Below are 26698 nucleotides of genomic sequence, written 5' to 3' on the forward strand. Positions count from 1 at the left end.
GGAAGGGGTGATTGCTTTGGCAGTGTAATACACAACTAGAATCACCAGTCAAAACATACTTAATTCAGGTAAGCTTGTTAAGATTTTATAAAACATAAAATGTTGATGTGCACCATAGGGCCTAAGGTTACAGTACGCACACAAAACATAGCTAGGGGATGTCACACGATAGATGCAGTGTAGGGGGGGGGGAGGGGGGGGGGTCATGTGTGCTGGTAACACCCCCCTTGGATCCGTCTCTGTATACTGTAGTCATAAAATACATACATGTATCTACCACCATATAAATCTGTCCACCCCCATATGATACCTATTTACTCCCAAAAATACCTATCTACCCCTATAATGTACCTATGTTTTCTCTAGTCATATATTAAAATATGTTTTCATCCCATAAAAGACCTGTTTACCCTCTACCATATAGCTTGATTCAATTAACATATGCTCAACTTACTTGAGAAGCATATACACAATGCACCACCTAAACATAAAATAAATTTATTCCTAAAATATGAAAATTCATAAATTTTCTCTGTAACACAATACTATAAAAAAAATATCAACTGGTTAAAGCAGATTTTCTGTCATATATAAATGGACATATTTAATGATTAATTGAAAAAATCTATTTTAGCTGTAACCATAACATATAATTTACTGCTTTACATTATATGTTTGGATTGCATTGTTAAAATTAATTCATAAAATAGAAATAATTGAAAAAGAATGAGTTATCAGTATATAGCACTTATAGAGGTGTCGACATCTCACGATGAACCAATCTGCTGGATAACCGAACTACTCTGTAGCAAAGTGGACATAAAACCTATCAATCAATCAGTCATCTCACATGGCATACATTTGGTATGTTCCTATGTACAGGTAAGGTGTTGGGTGTATGCAAGGTGAGATTTGGTGTCCGTTAGAGAACTTAAAGACAGCTCTTGACCACACCTGTGTGCTGTCACCAGGCAACAGTATCCCCCTGCAGGGCCCCAGTCCCCACACAGGTGACACCCTAGTGTGTATTACCTGGACAGATATATAGTAATTATGTACTACAGGTAACATATGATGTAATAGTGTTGTAAATTCTGTATTTATGTAAAAAGTTTTGATATAACTTAGGGGGATAAATATTTTATGGGGGGGGGGGGGGGGGGAGTATTTTATGCATAAAATATTCATCTGGATGAGTATTTAATGGGGGATGAACATTTTATATGACACCGGGATTCAAATCCAGTACCTCCCAACTCTAGACTTCACCAACTAATTTGTCACTGGTGACCTGCCCAGTACATTCCATTTCTTTATTTGTTTGTCTATTTTTCCAAGTCTTCATATACAATATACAGTTGAAGTATGGTCTCCAGGGATATAGCAAGTTTCTGGTTCCCCGAGATCTGAAGTTTATTTTGGGCTGAAATCCCATACTTTAACTATTTGATTATTGAAAATCAAGAGACCCATACATTGTACACTCTTTCAATACTGACGGTGCTGTTGTCTGATGATTGACAACAACTGGATGGGGTCAAGTTCGTAGAAGCTCCACCCACCAATTTCCTGATTGGCCCAGTCATATCTGTAAGGAATTTGTGGATATTAGGGATGGGAATCGGTAGAAATTTCATGATTCATCATCGGTTCATCAAAATCAACCGATGATCAATTAATAATCGTCTACAATGAAATTAACTTAAAATGTGTGAACATTAATTACGATAGTGTATAACTATGAATTATAATGATCAAATAAAAAATGCAAACTCTTTTGTTATAGTTTCATTTCAATCACTTTTAAAATAACAAAACTGCAAATTCTTTTACCGAATGCAGCTCTCATAAGATCATCGACTCCCACTACGACAATGTTAGACTCACTGAGCCAGTACCATTAGATTTATATTCCTTTCTGCAAATTTGGCAGACTGGTGACTTCATGTTGAGAGTACTTTTTGTCAAAAGGTTTTCATTGTACAACTCTGTTAAATAATATTCAGTATGGAAGCTTTCAATGTCCAGTCCATGTTTTACTTGTTACTTATATGTCCAGTGAGGTTGTCCATTTCCCCTGTAGGTCAGGTCAGTGATGACCTGGAGCTCCCAGACCAGGGAACAGGTGCCCCTTTTGTAAATAGGGCAGTGATTCAGAATGTGTGAAAACTGGCATATATGTTACCTAATACTGATGGTCAGATGAAGGTCAGTATACTAGTGGTCACTGTGAAGGGCAATATAACACTGAGGGTCAATATAATAGTCAAAATGTCCCAATTCTCATATATCCACCTGCAATAAATAAATCTTGCTATAGGAACGTTACCATGGTTTGATTTTTCCACTCCTATGTCCTGTACATTTATCACACAAAAATTAACCTTGCCTGATGACACTTGTCGTAGCTAATCAAAACCAACAAGTGTTCCACACTCTTTAAAGTTATAACTAATTATACAAACTCATCACTGTAAAATAATGGGAGAAAAAATGTATAGTTATGAAAGTTTAAAAAATCAAGAATTGTGAAATATAATCAAATTTTTGCAACAATTAATGGGCCCCAGTCTATCGGCTTGACCCAGTCACTCAGTCAACAGGCCTTGTTATGTTACAGGCCCCCCCCCGGTTGATTGTTACAGCAGACATCAGTTAGTGGAATGTTGATTTTGTTGAGGAGGAGAGTGGAATAGAGGGGTTATTTATTAGACCTGTCACTGTAGTCCTTTTATCCCTTTCCCTCCAGTCTGCCCCGGCCCACCTCTGTCTATGTAAACTGAGAACAGGCTATTGATAGAGTTACACTCAGGTAACATGTAGTGTTTATTTGTCATCACAAACTGGCATTTCCTGTATATGATAATTTTTCATTCCTGTGACACTATAATTGGTGTACTTTCTGAACACATTCTCTCAGGACCTGGTTGATAAATATAATTCTTCTTGATCCAAATTACACTAGATGCATTTGGTTTTGTATCTGATAATTAAGGACACTTACGGGTATTCAACAGCTAAAAAACATGGGATAAAGTGTTACAACACTTGTGATTGATAAAGTGTTACACAACACATGGAACAACACATGTGGTGGATAAAGTTTTACACAACACACAGAACAACACATGTGGTGGATAATGTGTTACACAAAACATGAAACAACACATGTGGTTGCTAAAGTATTACACAACACACAGAACAACACATGTGGTTGATAAAGTGTTACACAACATGTGGAACAACACATGTGGTGGATAAAGTGTTACACAACACATGGAACAACACATGTGGTGGATATAGTATTTCACAACACACAGAACAACACATGTGGTAGATAAAGTATTACACAACACACGGAACAACACATGCGGTAGATAAAGTAATACACAACACACGGAACAACACATGTGGTGGATAAAGTAATACACAACACAATAAAGAACAACACATGTGGACTTAGAATTGTATTCACTTCGCATTGTGGCCGTGTCAGTCTTTTCCTGCCCCCTACTGGAGCAGACTCCCTGTCAAGTCTTTGGATCATCTTCCACAGTTCTCCTGCAAGTCCGTTTTATCAAAATTTATACCTGATTAACTATTCCTGATCCGGTACCACCCCTATGTACATATATAATAAGGCACCTTCAACAATTTAATCTAACTTATAATCTTAACTTCTAAGCTAACTTTCCCCTACCAAAACAACAATACTAGATGTACCATAAGGCAATGACAGTTATACCCTGTCTGTTTCAGGGAGTTCACACTCTCGTTCCTATCTCTACGTCATCCATGACCGACCTTGTCGCCACTAGATGGATAGCCCTATAGCACTATCTACAATTCAACAGTCCCGTCAATCAATGCACAGTGTTACCAAATTCTAAAGATTTGACCTCTAATGTACTTTTGACCACAGTGCTGCTCTCTATTGATATCCACTGTCTGACATGTTATAAGATGGTTCCAATCTTTAAATTGCCTAATTATCAGCCTATTTTGTTACAAAAGACATCATCTGTTAATATCACATTTCCCGTAATATCATGTTTCCATCTAACAAATGAAAAGTGATATAAAGCAGATAAATAACTGTACCAAACTCTGTAAATTGTTCTTGAATTGAATTTGTCAGGTTTGGGCACATCAAAAAATGATAAATCAAGATTATTGGATATGTTAAGCTTTTTGCTTGATTTCGTGCTCTGTGTGAAAGTGTTCAACACGCAGAATTATACTTTATATATAATAAGTCTAAATTAATTTTAACTTAGCATTTTTCAGATTTAAGAACTATTCTACATAATCTTGAAAAGTACAAGAAAACAATTTAAAAGAATTTTTATGTGTATTTACAGAAGAAAAAAGAACCGAAGAAGGAGAAAGCTACGATTATATATGACAAACCAACTAAGCCAGGCGAGAAAAAAGGTAAGGGTTCTAATGCTTTCAATTTGCCATTAAGTGGCACTTTTCCAAAAACCGATTTACCGGTTTGACTTCACTGAAAGTTTCAAAATGATATTAAATTAAATTACAATTTCATATTATGGAAAGTCAACTTTTGAAAACTAAACATGAAATTTGCATACATATCTTCTCGGGGATTAAGGTAATATTGATATATATATATATATTACATAGTGTTTTACAGACATATAGAGAAAGTTACATATTGTCTTTAACAGAAAGTATTAAGCATTTTGCCTTCAGTGAGAGCAATTAACTGCACATTGCTTTCCTTTTCCCCATTCTCATTGATGCAAATTCCACACTTCCATATTTGGTAACGAAGATTCTATGAGTTGACATTGTCCTGCGAGAGGTCAGGACAGAGAAACTATTTTAACCAAATGGACATTCTATGATATTTATTGGGCCTAACATTTGTTATACCTTATAAAAGGGCATTATTTACAGAAACGTGCTTTGTGTTTCTTCAGATATATCTGGTGCCATGCCAGACGCCTACAATCCTCACTATGTAGAGGCGGCGTGGTATGACTGGTGGAATGAAAGTGGCTTCTTCACGCCGGAGTATGGGGTAGGTCAGACCGGCTAAATTGGTCGTTTTCTCCATTACCGTACATTAAGGGGTCAGTGATCTTCTGCCGTGATTTCCGTTGAGGCCATTTATGTCTCGCATATTCATGAACAGCTAGTTTTAATTCAAACTTTCATATGGTTTTCAGTTTGAAGTTATTTTCTTTAAATAGGAAACTGATATTGTTCTTACTTATAAGCTTCCTATTCAATAAATTTTCCATGTTTGTGTGTATATTTCTATTTATGAAATGACATCCAACTACCAAAACGATCCTCATTATTTTGTAAAAAAAATCAGAAATTATGTTGTTATCTGACCTAAATACATTCACCTAGTTAATTTGACACAAACAATTATTTTCAACAGAATTATCGATAATTATCTATATGTACCATTATGTAAGTACAGTCAAACCTGCTCATGTAACCACCTCTTTTAAGAGACCACCTGTGTTATGAGACCATCTGTGTTAAGAGACTACTTTTTGGACTTCCAATGGGTGGACTCTTTATACCGGTTTGACTGTATATAACACCATATCTTGTCTTTGGTCTAATTTCCAGGGTCGTGACATCAAAAATGTGCCGTATGAGGATAAGTTTGTGATTGTCATTCCTCCCCCCAATGTAACAGGTAGCTTACATCTGGGACATGCTCTGACCACAGCAGTGGAGGACTGTATTGTAAGATGGTGAATATGATTTTCTACTCTCTCTGATATAAGTTTAACATATGCCTTTGATGTAATCTTAAAAGAAAATTGAAAAGAACTTTAGTTGTGGTAAATCTTAAGTTGGTTCTTTTGGTAAAGGCTGGTATTTTTATGGTTTAAGTCTGAGGACACCTCAACCTTATTAAAGTTGCTTTCATTTACGGTAAGCCTTTATGATGTAGGCCAGGTATTAAGGACGTTTATGTAGCACTGACCATAACAAAATTTCCATTTTAAATACCATTTTCTTCAATGTAAAATATAATGTAGCATTGAACGTAACAAAACTTTCAGTAAAATACCATTTTCTTTAAAGTAAAATATTCTCAACTTACTGTTAAAGTTTTATCCCCATTCGACCCAATATGACATGTAGTTTTACCACCACTTGACCCAATATGACTTGTAAATGTTAACGTTGTAAAAACCCTCAGTTTAAGTCATTGTCAAATATGTGTAACCTACTTTCACTTTCCATTGTATTAATGCAGGAATAGGTCTAGTATGTGCTGATACTTTCACTTTCCATTGTATTAATGCAGGCATAGGTCTAGTATGTGTGCCCTACTTTTACTTTCCATTGTATTAACACAGGCATAGGATGAATGGGAAGATGACTCTATGGAACCCTGGCTGCGATCACGCAGGAATTGCCACACAGGTTGTTGTAGAAAAGAAAATCAAGAGAGAGAGGAATCTGACCCGCCATGATATGGGCAGGGAGAAGTTTGTAGACGAAGTGTGGAAATGGAAAAATGAGTAAGATATTGTTGATCTTAAAAATATGATCTTAACCCTTTCAATACTGTAGACCATAATGGACTCATCCCAATAAATGCATGGAAGAGTCCACTAAAGTTACCTGGGGTTGAAAGGGTTAAGAGCACAATTTGTTTCTCTAGAAACATCCAACTTAACTCATTCACCCCTGAAGACACATTTGAACTCTTCCAATTCAAAGGTTGGAATAGTCCATTATGAAATTTCAGAGGTGAATGAGTTGAAAAAAGCATTATAAGTTGGTGAAATTTGTGAAAGATACAACATTGTTTATAAATTGAAAAAAATATGAATATTGCAAAAACACACCATTGTATAAAAAGAAGGGGGTGCATAATATTGCTTGTAATAAAACATTTTCTGGAGAAAGAACTTTTTTGTTTGAAGAGATAGATTATTTGTGGAACTTCGTTAAATATTATGTTTTTCGTCTGCAGGAAGGGGGACCGTATCTACCACCAGCTGAAGAGGCTTGGAGGCTCCTACGACTGGGATAGAGCATGCTTCACCATGGACCCTGTAAGTCCCTTTGAACAAAATATGTCAACATCTAGAATTATTACGTCCTTTGGTAATTAAACCAGTATTTTAGTTTTGTCTCGCCGCCACAAAGTAACGGAAGTAATACTAAGGTGTTGCTTTTCCAGCAACGGTATTGTCAACATTAAGTTTTTGCGTTTCAGTTAGTTTCACTGAAAGTTAAGTGATATACCAACCAAACTTGACCATAGATGCATCTTAGGTAGCTCATCTCAACCCATGCATCAAATGCTGGATGTGGCCTACCTTTCATGGTCCATTGACTTGGTCAGCATCTCAATCAACATTAAGTTTTCGTGTTTAAGTTAGTTTCTCTGAAACTATAGGTGTACTAGACCAACCAAACTTGACATGTGCATTGATGGTCAAAGTGGGGCACAGGCAAGACATATCAATTCAATTGTCTTGTTTTGTTGCTTTCTCTAAATTGGAGAAGCATTTAATTTCTTATTTGTGTTAAGATTTAGAAATCTCTTAAATGATAAACATCCTTATTGTATGGATTTATGGATAACAAACAAGATCTACGCTAACTTTTTATCATTATTAACAAAAAGGACTGAGGCTGATTTCCTTGATCACATACCAAACAGTTGACCAAAAGTTTACCTGGACCTCACAGGTTTTACTTGGACCTCACAGGTTTTCTGATATTGTTTTCTGGCTAGCCTTGGCATAAACTTTTCAACTTCCACACTTTTATTTGAAATTTGTGAACTGGTAGTTTCACAAAGTTGAAAGGTTCAGTAGAAATTCATTGGATGATCTAACATCCAAAACTGTATCAGTTCATATCTACATTATCATTTTATTTGACAGAAATTGGTGCGGGCAGTTACAGAAGCGTTTATACAATTACACGAGAAGGGACTGATCTACCGTAGTGTACGCCTGGTCAACTGGTCCTGTACCCTCAACTCGGCCATCTCGGAAATTGAGGTCAGTGTTACTGTCTTTGTAACTGTAAAGGTCACTCGTCGTTACATGGGTCCATCACAACTGGCTGCTGTATTGATATAGTATCTACTCATTCAGCCTCTGGTTAAGTGGCCGACACACAGTGTTTCTGTCTTTGTAACTGTAAAGATTACTCGTCGTTACATGGGTCCATCACAACCGGCTGCTGTATTGATATAGTATCTACTCATTCAGTCTCTGGTTAAGTGGCCGACACACAGTGTTACTGTCTTTGTAACTGTAAAGGTTACTCATCGTTACATGGGTCCATCTCAATTGGCTGCTGTACTGATATAGTATCTACTCATTCAGCCTCCGGTTAAGTCGCCGACACACAGTGTTTCTGTCTTTGTAACCTTAAAGGTCAGTCATCGTTAGATGGGTCCATCACAACTGGCTGCTGTATTGATATAGTACCTCCTCATTCAGCCTCTGGTTAAGTGGCCGACACCCAGTGTTTGAGTCTTTGTAACTGTAAAGGTTACTCATCGTTACATGGGTCCGTCACAACTGGCTGCTGTACTGATATAGTATCTACTCCTTCAGCCTCTGGTTAAGTGGCCGACACACAGTGTTACTGTCTTTGTAACTGTAAAGGTTACTCATCGTTACATGGGTCCGTCACAACTGGCTGCTGTACTGATATAGTATCTACTCCTTCAGCCTCTGGTTAAGTGGCCGACACACAGTGTTACTGTCTTTGTAACTGTAAAGGTTACTCATCGTTACATGGGTCCATCACAACTGGCTGCTGTATGGATATAGTATCTACTCATTCAGCCTCTGGTTAAGTGGCCGACCCACAGTGTTTGAGTCTTTGTAACTGTAAAGGTTACTCATCGTTACATGGGTCCATCACAACTGGCTGCTGTACTGATATAGTATCTACTCATTCAGCCTCTGGTTAAGTGGCCGACACACAGTGTTTGAGTCTTTGTAACTGTAAAGGTTACTCATCGTTACATGGGTCCATCACAACTGGCTGCTGTACTGATATAGTATCTACTCATTCAGTCTCTGGTTAAGTGGCCGACACACAGTGTTTCTGTCTTTGTAACCTTAAACGTCACTCATCGTTAGATGGGTCCATCACAACTGGCTGCTGTATTGATATAGTATCTACTCATTCAGCCTCCGGTTAAGTGGCCGACACACAGTGTTACCGTCTTTGTAACTGTAAAGGTTACTCGTCGTTAGATGGGTCCATCACAACTGGCTGCTGTATTGATATAGTATCTACTCATTCAGCCTCCGGTTAAGTGGCCGACACACAGTGTTTCTCTCCTCGTCCCAAAAAAAAAGATGGTGTGATTTAATGTAAGAGATACCAAAGCAGTTCTATCTTGAGAGTATTTGGGTAAAAAAATCCAATTGGCATTTATGTTTCTTTTAGGTGTGAATATTCTCTGATGCCCGAAACTAACGTTTTGACCTTAATTCTTATGTATGACATTAATTATTTTAATTTATCAAGAATTAATCTGATGTGAAATTTGTTTTATTTGCCATTCAAGGATATCAGTTCAAATTCCTTAGTAATTAAAGTGATAAAAACTGAAAACTTTGCATGCCAAATAACATTCCAAGACATGTTATTGTTTTCCTTTTCACTCAATTAATCAAATGACTTTAGAATGCTGGAGTCAGTCCCTTTTTGCTGATTAAAACTGAATTAACTCCCTTGGTCCATGTGGCTTATATGGTTCAAATTCCGCATAGCTTTCTGGTACCTGTGGAAACAATGAGTTAAAAATACATTTTCCCAAAAGTTTTCAAGGTAAATTTTAAAATTGAAATTACGGTAATTCAAAATCATTGTCAAGGAACATTTAATGGGAATTGAAAATATGTGAAGAATTAATATAAAACAATTATTACAGTGTTGAGATAATCTCTACAGGTAGACAAGAAGGAGCTGCCTGGTCGGACCATGTTACCTGTAGCCGGCTACACAGAAAAGATAGAGTTTGGTGTCATCGTGTCCTTTGCCTACCCTGTGGAAGGCTCAGGTAACCATCATACATTGTGCTAATTTTTAAGACCAGATTTTCTTAATAAATTTGCATCCTATTCAAAATTCTTACTAGCAACCATTGTGTATACCCCAAGTAAACAGTATTTTCATCATTTTCTTTGAAAGATTGAACAGATTTCAACCAAATGTATAAAAAGCATCATTATGATAAGGAAATCAACGTTTTCTTATTTTGTGTCCCTACTCTTAATAGGGACCAAGGAGTATCACCCCAAATGGGACAATTTTCTAACATTCTCACAACAGATCAAGAAATAGAGGTAAACTGCATGTATTTCAGTATAAAATTGTCCATATTAAACCCTTTTGGGTTCTACCCCTTGGTCCCTACGAGGGGTAGGAAGAACAAAGGTGAATGAATAAAATTTCCTCATAAGCTCTAATGTGGTTTGAGGCATATTGGGTGGTCGGACGATGCAGTGGATAGCGTACTCGCCATTCACCATGACAGCGGTGGTTTGATTGCCTAACCAGACATGTACAGGCATGGGGTTAACTGCCCGACCACATTGGATTTTTTCCAAGTACTCCGGTTTCCTCCCATGTTAAGACACCCCCCCCTCCCCCCTCCACATCCCGGCCAACAAGAGCAATTTATATAAGCTGAAAGAACTTGTTTCGTGATTGTTGTTTAATTTTTAATGGGGTTTACACCAACGGGTGAAATTTAACACAGGTAAGCAATATATACGCACACAAGCCTGAGAACTAAGTAAATCTGTATCGCTGATTGTTGTTGTGAAATCAAAAGTCATATATTGAAGACTTTTGCGTTGACAGATGAGGAGATTGTTGTGGCGACCACTCGTATTGAGACAATGCTGGGCGACACCGGAGTGGCTGTCCACCCTGAGGATGACCGATACAAACATCTCCATGGCAGGTTTGTGACCCATCCCTTCGTCGACCGGCGTATGCCCATCGTCCTGGACGACTTCGTAGACAGGAACTTTGGAACAGGTACAATTTCTATGTTTAAATTGATAATATTGAGCTTGGAATTACTAATAGTTGGAAGATGGAATCCAAATTAACTAAGATTAAAGGAGGGGGGGGGGGGGGGGGGGGGGGGGGGGGGGGGGGTGGAGTTACACTGATCAAACTTGTACATTTATTGACCACTGATAATGCTGATAAAAGATTTTTGCAAGTGGTATGTTTCCACCGGTTAGTTTAATGAAAATAGAATGTTCAAAAATAGAAATATCAAGTTATACTAGAGATTAAAATTAATGATAGTTTTGGTGTGTTGCTTTAAGTAGATAATAGGTAAGATGATAGCGACTGAGTGCACTTGTATGTCCCGTGTAGGTGCTGTGAAGATCACGCCAGCCCACGACCAGAACGATTACGAGGTTGGCGTACGCCACAATATGCCATTCCTCACCATTATAGACGACAAGGGTAACATGACACCTGACTGTGGAGAATTTGCTGTAAGTCACTAGTTCAAAGGTCAAAGTTTGCTGTAATTAAAATCACTAATATAAAGGTCAACCTTTGCTTCAAGTCACACGCTTAAAGATCAAACTTTGTTCTAAGTATCTCACTTGAAGATCAACAAAATCAATTCAACATGCTGATTGAGGAATTTGTCATTCAATACATTTGAAACAGTCATGGTTATGAAGAGATTTATGACTTGATAAGAAATTTAAGATCTGTATTATTTCCTTAATTACTCGTTTCTTACATTCTTGGTCTATTTGTTCATGTTAAAACAGTATTGATGACATCATTACCACCCAGATAATACGTAGGTGTAAGTATAAAAGTATGAATGCTTTCCAGGGTATGAGGAGGTTTGAGGCCCGCAAAGCCGTCCTGGAAGCTCTCAAGAAGAAGGGTCTATATAAGGAGACCAAAGAAAACCCCATGGTTGTGCCTATCTGCAGGTAGGCATTCCTTTAACTTGAAATCCATCAGAGGGTATACAGTTTGATTTTTTAGGTTTTTGTTCACCACTGTAGACCATAATGGGCTCATCCATATCAATGCATGGTAGAGTCTACTAAAGTTATATAGAGGTGAAAGGGTTAAGTAAATAGAGATATTATGGAGCATGACATTTAAATTTATATTTGTAAGTAAATTCTTTCTACCAGCATTGGACATTTTCTGAACAGGTAGCATTAATTGATGCTGTGAAGTTTTCTAGATAATATACACATTATCCAAGAACATGTTTGGAAAGAGTTTAAAATATTATGGCTAACCAAATGTATACAGTTGATTATGCTCAAAAAACCATCCCTATTAATTAATCATCTCTCTTAATTAAGAGACAGTCCTTTTCCCATCCCGATGGAGCAGTTTATTTTATACAGACAAGTGAAATGTATTAATATTCTTTTAGGAGCCTATCTATGTTGAAATATATCAAGAGCCTCTTACTTTGTGGTCTCTTAATACATATTTGACTGAACCGAAATAGTATATATTATGGCAAAGTTTTAGAGCAAGGTTCTATAATACCTAGGGTAAAGTTGATTTCCGTAAGGCAACATCATCTGGTGACTATTTTTGGACCAGATGTTTTCCCATTTATCAAAATAAAAAAGTAAATGACATAATGGAAAACATTGAGGTGACATATATAATGTCAGTCGATGTGATGCTAAACATTTTGATTTCAAAATTTTCTTGTTATGTTGGTCACAATTTAGATGAATTGAAGTTCTGATCTTGCTATACAGAGGTATAGGTAAATTGTCCATCCTGTGTGTTACAGTCGCTCCAAAGATGTGATTGAGCCCCTGCTGAAGCCCCAGTGGTATGTCAGTATGCAGTCCATGGCTGATAAGGCGGTAAAGGTATGCAAAATAACAAACATGTTTCAATTTTAGCTCACAAGACCCAAAGGGCAAATCATGGAGCTTATGTTATGTTCTGGCATCTATCCTTTGTCAGCTTTTCATTCAGAAAACTACTAGTCCAAAAGAGCTGAAGAGATGTTGACTAAATTTTGCATGGACAAATAGAATTAAATGTTGTATAGATGAACAGCATGGCCCTCCAAAAGACATGCAGAAGAGCATGTTCCAAAAGTGAAATAGTTGTTAAATTTACTACTCTGTAAGTATAGATGAAGAACTTTTGACCTAATTTGGTATGGAGCATCCCTGAGCAAGATGACTTCAGAATTTATCATAATGTCAACTTCCTTGTCATGTAGATATATTGACCATTTACAGTGTAGTGAAATCATTGAACAGTATTACCATGTTTGTGATGACTTTGACAGGCTGTGAGAGAAGGGGAGCTGAAACTGATCCCTGACATGCACGAGAAGACATGGTACAACTGGCTCGAGGACTCCAGGTAAACAGGGCCAATCAGAATCACATTCCTGTCTAATATAGACAGTGTCTGTATGGTTTTACTTACAATACCTGATCAGACAATTAGACATTTTACATCATATCCTTATTTTGGTAAATAAATGGGAAAAATGAATTAAAACTGGAGAGAATATTGATCTGATATAAAAACTAAAAAAACAAGCTTATGTCACAGAATCGGCAACCTCTGATTGTTCGCAATTCAACAAATCCTTTTAATTGATATACAACCTTTTTTTCTGCCTCCTGAAGAGATTGGTGCATATCGAGACAGCTGTGGTGGGGGCATCGTATCCCAGCATACTTTGTAACCGTTGACGACCCATCTATTCCTCCAGGGGAGGTAAGTGTGTCACCTATAGGGAACTGCATCACTGCGGATATGAATTGTCTGAAATCCTCTACTAAGTAAAGCATGAAATAATACAGAATTATTCTGATCAAAGTAATAATTTCCAATGCGTTATAAATAAAACTTTAATTTGACATTGATGTATTTTAAATCAGTAATATGTCAGTTTGAACGGCATGTGTGACACTTCAGTGCAGTTTTACAGTCAAACCTATATCAAACTATATAATTACCTGTGCATAGGACACTGATGAGAAGTACTGGGTGAGTGGACGGACAGAAGAGGAAGTCAGACAGAAAGCTGCCGAACGTTTCAAAGTCAGCGGGGACAAAATCTCTCTCAGACAAGGTCAGTTCAAGGTCATATAACAGAAAGTCGGGTACTGATAGTAGATACAGTATGTCAATAAAATTAAAAAACGGTCTAATTTGGGCAGGTATTTTTTTCGGGCTGGAAATGCTGGAAAAAGGTTCTACTAAAAAGATATTTACAAAAATATTTCCTCTTAGAACTAGTTAAGATATATTTGTTTGAGCAGTCAACCCTGCAGTGCACATAGTGATGGGTCAGGTGACTAGTAAACGTTGGTCATTACAGGTGATCCGACACTCCTTATGTTAAACAATTCGGCATTCTTGATGATGATGGCCAAACATTTAGACAAAGTTACGATCACAAAACATCTTTGTGGTGTCGAGTATCCTTAAGTTTTCAGTACATTGGTCATTATCAAAAAAACAGATGGTTACAAGACAAGGGTTGATGATTTTGTATTTTGTTTAATTTCATAATGTTGCACCTATAATGGTGATTGTTTTTGTTTTAGATGAGGATGTGTTGGACACGTGGTTCTCGTCGGGGATATTTCCTTTCTCCATCTTTGGGTGGCCAGAAAAGGTACAACCATTTAACAATATAATCAGATCTGTGGAGAGTAATACGGTAATCAGCGCTCGGAGTTTGTATATAGCAGTCATAATAATGCTCAATAATTGTTCAATTGCTCTGTGAATCACATTGCCTGACTAGTAAAACATTATATATTCAGAATTACATTTGAATAAGAAATTAACTAATCAGATTCCTTTCCAAATGCTTAAAATACGAAAGTATCATTTGTTGTTCGCCAAATCTTCTAGAACATGACCATATCAACTATCAGTTCTTCCATTTCAATAGGAAACTTTCATGGCTGCTATACAGCAATCACTTCAGTTTTATGCCAAATGCTCGCGATATTACTTTAACCATGCAACTAGGGCCCTTATCATTCTCATGCTCAAACTCAGACATTCTAATTATACATTGATCATCATTTTGGAGAGAGTTGGGGCGGAAAAACATTTACAACATTGAAACCTGACTTTTTGACCATGTGACATGATTTTAAGCCAGTTACAAGAAAGTATGTTAGAGCACAGAATCCTAGCTTGAGCAAGAAAATGGTTTCATGAATACAGGCCCAGATATCTGATCAGTAACATGGTGGTATGACTAGTAGAAGTTCTACTCAACTAGTCCTCTTGACTACCACTCTCATGCAAAACTAGTTTATTTTCTCACCCTGGTATAGATAACTGGTCTGGAGTTGTTACTGAAATATTTTTGGAAGCTCACTGTTAGATTTGTTAGTTATGGTCTGTGATGTGTAAGTACAAGTGACTTTCCTTTTTACAGACAAATGAACTGGAAGCGTTTTACCCCGGCACCCTGCTGGAAACTGGCCACGATATCATCTTCTTCTGGGTCGCCCGTATGGTGACGATGGGTCTCGAGTTGATGGGCAAGCTCCCGTTCAAAGAGGTTTGTTTTAGATATATAGACTGTCACCATTACAAGATCGTTTCTTAAAGCATTGGATTTAAAGCAGGGCATCATCAATTCTCCAGGGGTTATGCTCACTTACGTTCTCATCACTCCTGGACTATGTCATAACAAAATCAAAGGCTCAGTGTGCACCACCTTGTCAGTGAGACAAGAAGAGTACTTTGATCCTTTGATGTACATAAAAAAAAACTCCCAGCCACATAACGGTAAACATTGACTGACTTTTAAGTTTGGTGTCACTCCTCTGTAATCTTCACAGGACAGGTATCAGTCTAACGATTGTCAGGTTTTTGTACCTGAGACTAATCAAATAGCTTGATGTGTGCCTTTAGTTTTGTTATTACACCTCTACTTTATTTACTCTATATAAAAGTAATTGGTTAAATCGAATATATCCCCACTTTTGCCTGAGTGTGTTTTAGTCCTGTGTGTTAGTCTGTGAACTAAAACACACCTACACTCGGGTGTTTCCACCGAGCCAATCAGGCGAGAGGTGGGCGGAGCTTGTTACCGAACTCGGCAGTGACGCGCGAGGTGGGCGGAGCTTGCTGCCGAACTCGTAAGCATTTGGCTCCATTGCCATCAAAAGGGTATTTGGGACGTGAAGCTATACAGCTTATGGTTTACAAATATTTTCTAGTTAAAACTATCTCTCCAGTGTGTATCGGTATAATAAAACGGTTAAAGTATGGGGTTGAGGCATATATAGCAAGTTTCTGGTGTCCCTTGACCATGCCTATTTCCCTCGGCTTCGCCTCGGGAAATAGACCTGGTCTCGGGACACCAGAAACTTGCTATATCCCTCAACGCCATACTCTAACTGTATACTATGACATATTCCAGGGTTCCAGAGAGCATAATTATGCGTAACCCCTGGAGTATTGAAACAATTCTTCAAGGAATATTATAAAGATGAAATTTGTTATATGATAGTTCATTGTACACAACACAGACAATTTACCTCATATCTTTCTACACAACTTGTTGGAGATGATTAACTCTATACAAGTAAAACTCGGAGATATTTATCAGGGAAGTGAACCCTGACCACCTAGGTGAAAGGCGAGTGCGTTATCTACTGCGCCACCTGACTTGCAAAAAATATTGATAGGTACATATGAAAACCTTATTTTTTTAACATTTCCAGACTTAAATTATTCACCCAATATGATGATTTACCAAATTATGTATACATAATATTAATTGTTTTACAGGTGTATCTTCATGCAATGGTGAGGGATGCCCATGGAAGGAAAATGTCCAAATCACTAGGAAACGTCATTGACCCTATTGATGTCATCAATGGAGTCTCATTGGCAGTAAGGACAAAATAACAATACTTTCTTGATTCAGCTTAGTTGTTAATCCTGCCTGGAGCCCTGACTTGGCCTGGTGTTACAGTAATACCTGACCTGGTCTGGGGTAGCACACAGGCAGAGCCCGGTCAACACAAGTAATATTGAGGGGGAATTAAATTTGACAAAAAATATCATCCAAGATTTAATATTTCATACTAAGATGGTGTTCAGATTGTTATCTCTAGGCTGATAAAAGGAGCCATGTTTAACATCGATAAAAATATAGTCAATAGGAGTTTTCAAATTTAAGACCCCCAAACCAGCAATTTCTTACCAGTCCTAAAAACATTTAATAATAATAACAATAACAATTCAAGGTTCTTATATACCGCTTTATCACAACCTAGTTTGAAGGTCGTCTCAAAGCGGTTCACAAATTATTATCCATGGTCATAGGGCCTTTGCAACCAGTCAATATCGTTCTCAACTCCCTGGGGAGCATACAGCCGGTGCTGCCATTTTGGCGCTCACAGCTAGCATTCTACATTTCTAGCACTGCCCAACCATGTACTCATTTACAGCTGAGTAGACTGGAACAAGCTGAGTAAAGTCTCTTGCTCAAAGATACAACACAGTGTCGTGCCGTGACTCGAACCCGCAACCCTTTGGTCACGAGCCCGGCATCCTACCACTAGACTACCGTGTCTCCATTTAAGACACCAAATTTGGGGATGTGATCATTGTATATTTGTTTGGGGAAGATAGTGAGAATATTCATTAATGTTGAAATTGTTTCATTATTAACAGGAACTACACATGCGACTGGAGGACGGAAACTTGGACAAGAAGGAGATAGTCAAGGCACAGGAGGGTCAGGTAACGCATTCTCAACAATCAAGTTTCTTACAATCGCAGCAAATATTTTATTGTGGCATGGGAACTGTTTTGCAAATAAATCTTAAGTAATATTCACTGAAACTTTTAAAAAGTTAAAACTGTTTACATGACCAGTACTCGACTGTCTTACTATAACGTGAAGCTTTCATTGAAAAGCATCACATTTTCTTATCTTCGTAATATTAATCATTAAATGTTTTCTATATAGTTACCTTCATACTATTTAACTACCTAAAGAAACATGAAGTGGTAGGAATTAAGATAAATATAGTTATTTTAGATTTCTTCGCATACTTCTGTTTATTATAGCATGTTTTTTCTACACAGAAAGCAGACTACCCCAATGGTATCCCAGAGTGTGGTACAGATGCCCTCAGATTTGCACTTTTAACCTACACAGCTCAAGGTCAGTTCTGGTAGTTATACCATCTCTGTAGTACATATTGGTCTTTGTTGTACAGGGGTCTTTTGTTTAAGAATATGTTTTTGGTTCAAAAAGCCATCTCTTGTTTATCCTGGATACATCTGTGTTTGTTTTGGATTTTTATACCCTCCACAACAAAAATCGGGGATGAGTATACTGGAATCAGGTTGCCTGTTCCTCGGTTTGCCTCTTAACACGAAGAGTTGTGAAGTCTACTTCTCCAAATGCACAAGAATAATTTTAACAAAATTTTGTAAAATGACATAACATATGAACCTGAGCATGCATTACCACAATTTGTTCCTACCCCTTTTCTAAAGAGTTATGGCCCTTGATGCAATAACCTTAAATCTGTAGACAAGAATTTGTCCAGTATACTCTTCCCGAAGTACTCTATCTATTCTAATCAAACTTTGTACACATCTTCTCCAGCACATCAAATGGTACATGTGTGACCAGCATGTTGTTTCCATTGATATTTAGAGAGTTATGTCCCTTTATTCTGCTGACCCTTGAGTATGGATTTCATACTGTAAAAGCTTACCTATCAAATGAACCTCTTCACATGTGTAACTACAATACTTTTACTGTCCAGTTTTGACGGAGTTATGACCCTTGATGTAATTATTTTATATATGAATGCACATTCTCCTTCATTTCAAATTGATGTCAATTCATTTCATGCAGTCGTATACGTAATTGACATCATTTCCTGCACCAATATGCTCTGATTACAATTTTAAATTCATTCAATTTAAATATAGTGAAAAGACCTTGTGAGTGACAAATAGTATGATGTGGGGGTGTAAGTTAGCCTCAAGATCACATTTCTAGTATCTTAATGTTATATATTTGGAAATCAATCAATGTAAGAGTGAAGTGTCATGTGTCTGTTTACAGGTCGAGATATAAACCTGGACGTTCTCCGTGTCCAGGGATACAGATTCTTCTGTAACAAGTTATGGAATGCTACCAAATTCGCTCTAGGAGCCCTCGGGGAAAGCTTCAAGCCAAACCCCACACGACAGGTAAGAACAGAATTGTAGAAACTGTGAATCTAGCTCCATACAGAACAAGAAAAAATACTACAAAGTGCATCTCAGCTTTAGTCAGTAATGTTGTATAGATATTCATAGCTTTGTTGTAACATTGAAAACTATTTATGTGCATACAGTGTACTTGTAAAATAAAACAATATAAATATCTTCATACATGTAAAATAAAAAATCATAAAAGAAAAGTGCAGTTTCAAGGTACCTTCACCTTGGCTTTAAGATTGAATGTTCACTCTGTTACTGACGACCTTGCTATTATTTGTCAGTTGTCGGGTAGAGAGAAGGAGATGGACCGGTGGATCCTCAGTCGACTGTCCTACGCTGTAGATCAGTGTGGTAATGGATTCCGTAGCTACGACTTCCCCGCTGTCACTACTTGCTGTTACAACTTTTGGTTGTATGAACTCTGTGATTGGTACTTAGTAAGTATAATATGATCCCCCAACCCCGACCCCAAACTCCCGACCCCCAACCCCAACCTCCAACCCCGAACCTAAACCCAAACCCCAACCCCGNTAGTTAGTAAACTATGACCATTTCCGATTGGCCATGAGGGTTAGTGCCGTTTTATCTGGTAATAAGCCCATGCCTGGAAATAAGCCCGCCTTATTGCTAAATGCTACTTCATTGTCCTGCAATATGCTCACTTCCCTATTTTGAATCTGAGATGATGTGTTGACCCCGTAGGTTAATGGAGGATAAATATGGAAAGTAGATATCAATGGACCTCGGTCGACTGTTCTGTCTTGTAAGTAAATTTTGACCTGCCCTGGTTGCTTTTAGGTGCTGATTTGATTCCTTTTGTCATGGGAACCCTGTGTTGTTATGTTATAAAGGGTCTTAAAATGATTGTATATATATATATCTTAAGACAACCCTTGGTAAATTATCAATTATCTTTTTGTTGATATATGTTGGTGTAAGGCAAAATAAAGAACTGTAATTAAAGGTGATTTTTTGTAATTTTAAGGAAAACTCCAAGCCAGTGATCTATGGTACGGATGTGGAGGCGAAGGAATGTACGCGCCAGGTTCTGTATAATTGTCTGGAGGCAGGTTTACTCCTGCTCCACCCCCTCATGCCGTTCATCTCCGAGGAACTCTACCAACGGTTACCACGACGAACTTCTTCCGAAGCGCCGAGTATATGTGTAACACCGTATCCAAAGTCTGCAAATGTAAGTCAGTTGTGTAAATAATGATTTTGTAATTTGAAATGTTCGGTTACAAAAAAATAGCATGCCATTGGGCTTTGAAATTACAATATGCAAGACATTTCTTAAGATATGTTTTAGACAACACCAACTCCATCAATATTTGTTCCCCTCAATGCATATCACAAATTCTGGAATAAAGTAATTCACACGGGCACAAGCTGCCTTTCTTGACAATCTGCCCAAATCTGGTAACAAAAAAAATAATTTAAAACTTAATTTCACCCTTTGAACTAGTAAAAAGATAGAGTAGCCAATGATAACACTATTGTCAATATTATTGTACTGCCTTTATTCTCCAATTTTTGGGTAAATTGAATAGAAAATGTAAACACAATTATTATAGTAGAGTGATATATGAGAGATCACAGCCAGACATATACTATATTGCAGTACCAGGACAGAAACAGCGGCCTAGAGAAGGAAGTGGACTTTGTCCAGAATGTCATCAAGAGTGTCCGCTCCATGAGGTCAGACTACAACCTGACCAACAAAAACAAGGCAGATGGTACGTACCTCCATGGGTAAATGTGTAAAACATGTCCTCCTGTACGTATATATATAAACACTTTATTTCTTTTACAACAATCATGAAACAGCATATCAATTTGTATATATTAATAACTCTTGTTTGCTCGGATACAAGTGCACAGGGGGTACTCCTGTAGGAGGAAACCAGAGTACCCAAAGAAAACCCACATGGTCAGGCAGGTGACTCTATTCCTATACCTTTTCACGTTGAACCCCTGTTGTCTTGGTGAAAGGCATGTGCATTATCCACTGTGCCATCCGACCACCCTTTCTGTACATGTCTGTATGTGTACCAAAATATATACAACTGCATGTGTATCCCCATGTATACAACTCCATGTGTATCCCCATGTATACAACTCCATGTGCATCACCATGTATACAACTCCATGTGTATCACCATGTAAACAACTCCATGTGTATCACCATGTATACAACTCCATGAGTATCACCATGTAAACAACTCCATGTGTACCCCCATGTATACAACTCCATGTGCATCAACATGTATACAACTCCATGTGTATCCCCAAGTAAACAACTCCATGTGTATCCCATGTATACAACTCCATGTGTCTCCCCATGTATACAACTCCATGTGTGTCCCCATGTAAACAACTCCATGTGTACCCCCATGTATACAACTCCATGTATATCACCATGTATACAACTCCATGTGTATCTCCATGTATACAACTCCAAGTGTATCACCATGTATACAACTCTATGTGTATCCCCATGTAAACAACTCTATGTGTATCCCCATGTATACAACTACATGTGTATCCCCATGTAGACAACTCCATGTGTATCCCCATGTATACAACTCCATGTGTATCCCCGTAGGTAAATGATGCCACAAAGCTTTTCTGCTGTACTTTAAACTTAGTCATGTCTCCCCTTAAAATGAGGGAAGACAGATTTAGAACATTAGCGTTGGTTCTTCTTCTGGTACTTATTCAAGAAGCCTCTGGCTCAGGCAGTAACTTTTAAATTGTTTAAGATACTGTATACACCTATAAATTCACACTGGGATATTTTCACATTTTCATCAGGAAATCAATATTCACAGCCGGTAGAATTCACATGGAAACGAGGTCAGTCCATGATGTTTTAACACAGTGAAATGGTTAACCTTTTTATTGTGCTCTTATTCCTGTTGTTATCTCATGGTATTTGTTAATACTTTGAGATACTGATTATCATGTGAATGGAATGTAGTTTTAGTTAGGGCTATTCCAGAAATAAATGTATGGGGTGGGGGCTAGGAGGCACTTTTATTTTTACCCAACCACCCACAATTTTATTTTATCCTTCAACCCCATCTCCCATGTTTTTATTAGCTCACCTGGCACGAAGTGCCAAGTGAGCTTATGCCGTGGCGCGGCGTCCGTCGTCCGTCCGTCCGTCCTTGTCCGTCAACTTTTCCTTTAAACAACTTCTTCTGAAGAACGGACAGGCCTAGAGTCATGATATTTGGCTGAAAGCTTCGTTGGTAGGAGCCCTACAAAGTTTGAGAACGAAAATGACCTTGACCTGTTTTCAAGGTCACAGGGGTCAAATATGTCAAAAACTTCAAACGACTTCTTCTGAAGAATTAAAAGGTATAGAATCTTCATATTTGGCTGATGGCTTCCTTGGATGGAGCCCAACAAAGTTTGAGAATGAAAATTACCTTGACCTTCTTTCAAGGTCACAGGGGTCAAATGTGTCAAACACTTCAAACGACTTCTTCTGAAGAACTGAAAGGTATATAATCTTTATATTTGGCTGGTGGCTTCCTGGGATAGAGCCCAACAAAGTTTGAGAATGAAAACTAGTTTGACCTACTTTCAAGGTCACAGGGGTCATATATGTCAAAAGCTTCAAATGACTTCTTCTGAAGAACTGAAAGGTATAGAATCTTTATTTTTGATTGATGGCTTCCTTGGATAGAGCCCGACAAAGTTTGAGAATGAAAATGACCTTGACCTTCTTTCAAGGTCACAGGAGTCAAATGTGTCAGACACTTCAAACGACTTCTTCTGAAGAACTGAAAGGTATATAATCTCTATATTTGGCTTGTAGCTTCCTAGGAAAGAGCCGAACAAAGTTTGAGAATGAAAATGACCTTGACCTTCTTTTAAGGTCACATGAGGCAGATATGTCAAACACTTTAAACGACTTCTTCTGAAGAACTGGTAGTTATAAAATCTTAATATTTGGCAGGTGGCTTCCTGGGAAAGAGCCAAACAAAGTTTGCGAATGAAAATGACCTTGACCTACTTTCAAGGTCACAGCGTTCAAATATGTCAAACAGTTCAAACAGCTTCTTCTGAAGAATTAAAAGGCATAAAATTATAATATTTGGCTGGTGACTTCCCGGGATAGAGCTCACCAAAGTTTGCAAATGAAAATGACCTCAACCTACTTTAGAGGTCACAGAGGTCAACAACATTTTAATGGATTTGTTCTTGAGAACTAAAAGGAATGGATTCATAAGATTTGGCTGGTAGCTTTTTGGAATAGAGCTAACCAATTTGAGAAGGAAAATGACATTGACCTACTTACAAGATCACAGGGAAAAATATGTCAAGCAACTTCTGAAGAAGAATCAAAAAGCATAGAATCTTATAATAATATTTTGCTGGTAGTTTCAACAGATGGAGCCAACAAAGTTTGCGAGGGAAATATTTTTAATGCAATATAATATTTAATGAGAATATTTTGCTATGACTGCTTAAATATTCAGGTGAGCGATACAGGCCCTCTTGGGCTTCTTGTTTTTCTTACACACCCTACCGCCCATGATTTTTTTTATATATTTTGTAAAACACTTAACTATTCATGATTTCATTCTTTCAACATAATCTAATGAATAATACAATTAGGTACATTTGTTCTCAATGCATGTTGATTCAGTTGTTTACACTGTGTAAATGACAAACTGTATCACCTCCATTGTTTATGGTGTGATATAGAGAGGCTTTAAATAGCACACAGAGAAAGTCATGCTCACCTGTCACATTACAACCCACATTAAAGGTCACACTTAGTCAAATATGTATAAACATCTAAATAACCTAATTTCAGTTAACAAAAGGTCTGGGGTGGTGATATTTTACAAGTTGCATGCTGAGATGAAGGGCTATAATGTTTGTTCAAGTTAATGACCTTGTTCGACTTTCAAGGTCACATAGGTCAAATGTTTTTAAGTCTTTTATCAGGTTCTTTTGAATGACTTATAGTTATAATACTGATATTTTGACTAGCTTTAGTTTAGATAACTTTTAAGGTTACAAGTGTGAGATTAATACTAGGTGAGCGATGCAGGCCCATTGGGCCTCTTGTATTGTATTATTATAAGATATGAAATTATGCTGTTTTTATACACCCGTCGAAGACGGGGACGTATTATGTTATCACGTGAGCGGGCGGGTGGGCGGGCGAACGATGTCTGCTCGATATCTCGAGTAATTATTAACGGATTAACTTCAAACTTCACAACAACGTTAATTACCATGAAAGCTCGGACAAGTTCGATAACCGCAATTATCCGACCATAATTTGTGGAGTTATGCCCCTTTATGGACTTGCCGAAACAGTGTCCGCTCGATATCTCGAGTAATTATTAACGGATTAACTTCAAACTTCACAACAAGGTTAATTACCGTAGAAGCTTGGACAAGTTTGATAACCATTATCATCCGACCGTAATTATTGGAGTTATTCCCTTGGTTTCATTAATGCGATGCATGCGTTCCATGTTTTTGTATTGCACTCATTGATCTACCAGTTATGTTGAATGATTTCTCTTTTAATATCAATTACTCACAAATACTTCATATATTTCAATCATACAAACAACTGCTCATTCAATGTGTGACGGGCGTATTATATACCACTCGCGGTAACCTTGTTATAAGTATATCAGATGGAACTTGTATTATTATAAGAAATGAAATTATGCTGTTTTTATAAGTATATCAGATGGAACATAATACAATTGTTAAGAAAAAAGTACTGCACATTGCAGAGAGCATTATAGCATTACAATTGGAAGAGACAAAAAAGGAATATTAACCTGCTGTTTCTAATAATCATACTTAAGAGTCAATATCACAAATCACTGACCTCAAAATGGCAGCTTTTACATTTCAAGGTTGCATGAAAATTGCCATTTTACTTGAAAAAATGCCACAAATCTTGATTATGTGATAAAAAGGATCTTACACTCGTTTTCATTTCAGATAATATTTATGAAACTCAATTCTTAAGAGTCGTTTCATCAATCTCATATGAAATGGAAACTCATGTAAGATCCTATATGTGTAATCTAACATATATAAATATAACAAATAACAAAGAGGACAGTTAAGATATAAATGACTTTTTATTACACACACATCAAACTTTATTATAGGGCTGTACACAAGGCAATACAATCAACTGTGAATCACTGACAATACAGGTAAAGGGACTTTAAGTCTGTTAACATACAAATCTGTCAATACATTGAGTACATTGTAAATGTAGTGTATTTACTGTGACAGTGTAATACACTTATAAATGTAGTGTATTTACTGTGACAGTGTAATGCACTTATAAATGTAGTGTATTTACTGTGACAGTGTAATACACTTATAAATGTAGTATATTTACTGTGACAGTATAATACACTTATAAATTTAGTATATTTACTGTAACAGTGTAATACACTTTTAAATGCAGTATATTTACTGTGACAGTGTAATACACTTATAACTGTAGTATATTTACTGTGACAGTGTAATACACTTATAAATATAGTATATTTACTGTGACAGTGTGATACACTTAGTGATAAAGTATTTTTACAAAAAATCTCAAAAAATACATTACAACATTATAATACAACATTGCTACTACTACAATATGATATATATATTTGTTACACCTCAAGTGAATTTCTAGCTATTTGATTGGTTGGGAGAAAATTAAACAAAAATCACTGTCGCCCTCCAAAAATACATTGGTTTTAAGGGGCGCGGGTGATATTGCCATGAGACAGTGAAAAAAATGACATGCGCGAAAAATGTGCGTTCACCGCTTCGTTTCCTCACCGTGATGATCACAAGAACGTTTGACGGCAACAGCCAATTTTATCAAGCGCCGGTGCGATAGCGATTGTAAACGGCTGACTATCAACAAACAAGATGTCATTATCGAGGTTTGCTGCCATTTCTGAGCTACAAAGACTTTTGGTGTAACAAAATAGATATGACATTCATTAGCAGATTATCACAGTGAATATTGTCAACCCTCAAAAACCGATTGTCACCCTTGGCTTCGCCTCGGGTGACAATGGTTTTCTCGGGTTGACAATATTCACTGTCACCTGCTAATGAATGTCATATTTATATAAAACATGTTTGTGTGTACGTTAAATGTTATACACTAATTCAAAATATTACTTTTACATTATTTCAGGGAAAATGTTAAAAAGAAATTGTACAAATATACCATGTATCCAGTTATTTTCATGGTTCTTAATTTTCACATGAAATTTACATGGATGAAAATTAAGCTAACAAGAGATTATTATAATAATGATAATAATAATTCGAGGTTCTTATATACCGCTTTATCACAACCTAGTTCGTAGGTCGTCTCAAAGCGGTCCACAAACTATTATCCGTGGTTATAGGGCCTTTCCAACAAGCCAAT

The 26698-nt window shown here is 37.2% G+C and overlaps 1 protein-coding gene across 1 annotated transcript in view; it reads left to right on the forward strand.

Moving 5' to 3' along the window:
• The window catches only part of LOC110460814 (valine--tRNA ligase-like), a 58477-nt gene that overhangs the window by 16548 nt on the left and 15231 nt on the right, over window positions 1–26698 (forward strand). Inside the window, exons 2-24 of the mRNA XM_021513973.1 lie at window positions 4362–4434; window positions 4947–5047; window positions 5614–5741; window positions 6357–6521; window positions 6980–7061; window positions 7902–8021; window positions 9940–10048; window positions 10855–11034; window positions 11386–11510; window positions 11866–11969; window positions 12806–12887; window positions 13319–13395; window positions 13668–13758; window positions 14011–14116; window positions 14595–14665; window positions 15446–15571; window positions 16810–16914; window positions 17701–17769; window positions 18118–18196; window positions 19115–19242; window positions 19536–19691; window positions 20240–20446; window positions 20876–20990. Of these exons, the coding sequence (XP_021369648.1) occupies window positions 4362–4434; window positions 4947–5047; window positions 5614–5741; window positions 6357–6521; window positions 6980–7061; window positions 7902–8021; window positions 9940–10048; window positions 10855–11034; window positions 11386–11510; window positions 11866–11969; window positions 12806–12887; window positions 13319–13395; window positions 13668–13758; window positions 14011–14116; window positions 14595–14665; window positions 15446–15571; window positions 16810–16914; window positions 17701–17769; window positions 18118–18196; window positions 19115–19242; window positions 19536–19691; window positions 20240–20446; window positions 20876–20990 (2599 nt within the window). The remainder of the gene's footprint in view (window positions 1–4361; window positions 4435–4946; window positions 5048–5613; window positions 5742–6356; window positions 6522–6979; window positions 7062–7901; window positions 8022–9939; window positions 10049–10854; window positions 11035–11385; window positions 11511–11865; window positions 11970–12805; window positions 12888–13318; window positions 13396–13667; window positions 13759–14010; window positions 14117–14594; window positions 14666–15445; window positions 15572–16809; window positions 16915–17700; window positions 17770–18117; window positions 18197–19114; window positions 19243–19535; window positions 19692–20239; window positions 20447–20875; window positions 20991–26698) is intronic.

The sequence above is a fragment of the Mizuhopecten yessoensis genome, unplaced genomic scaffold (assembly GCF_002113885.1).
Source record: "Mizuhopecten yessoensis strain PY_sf001 unplaced genomic scaffold, ASM211388v2 scaffold10479, whole genome shotgun sequence".
Taxonomy (NCBI): Eukaryota; Metazoa; Mollusca; class Bivalvia; order Pectinida; family Pectinidae; genus Mizuhopecten; species Mizuhopecten yessoensis.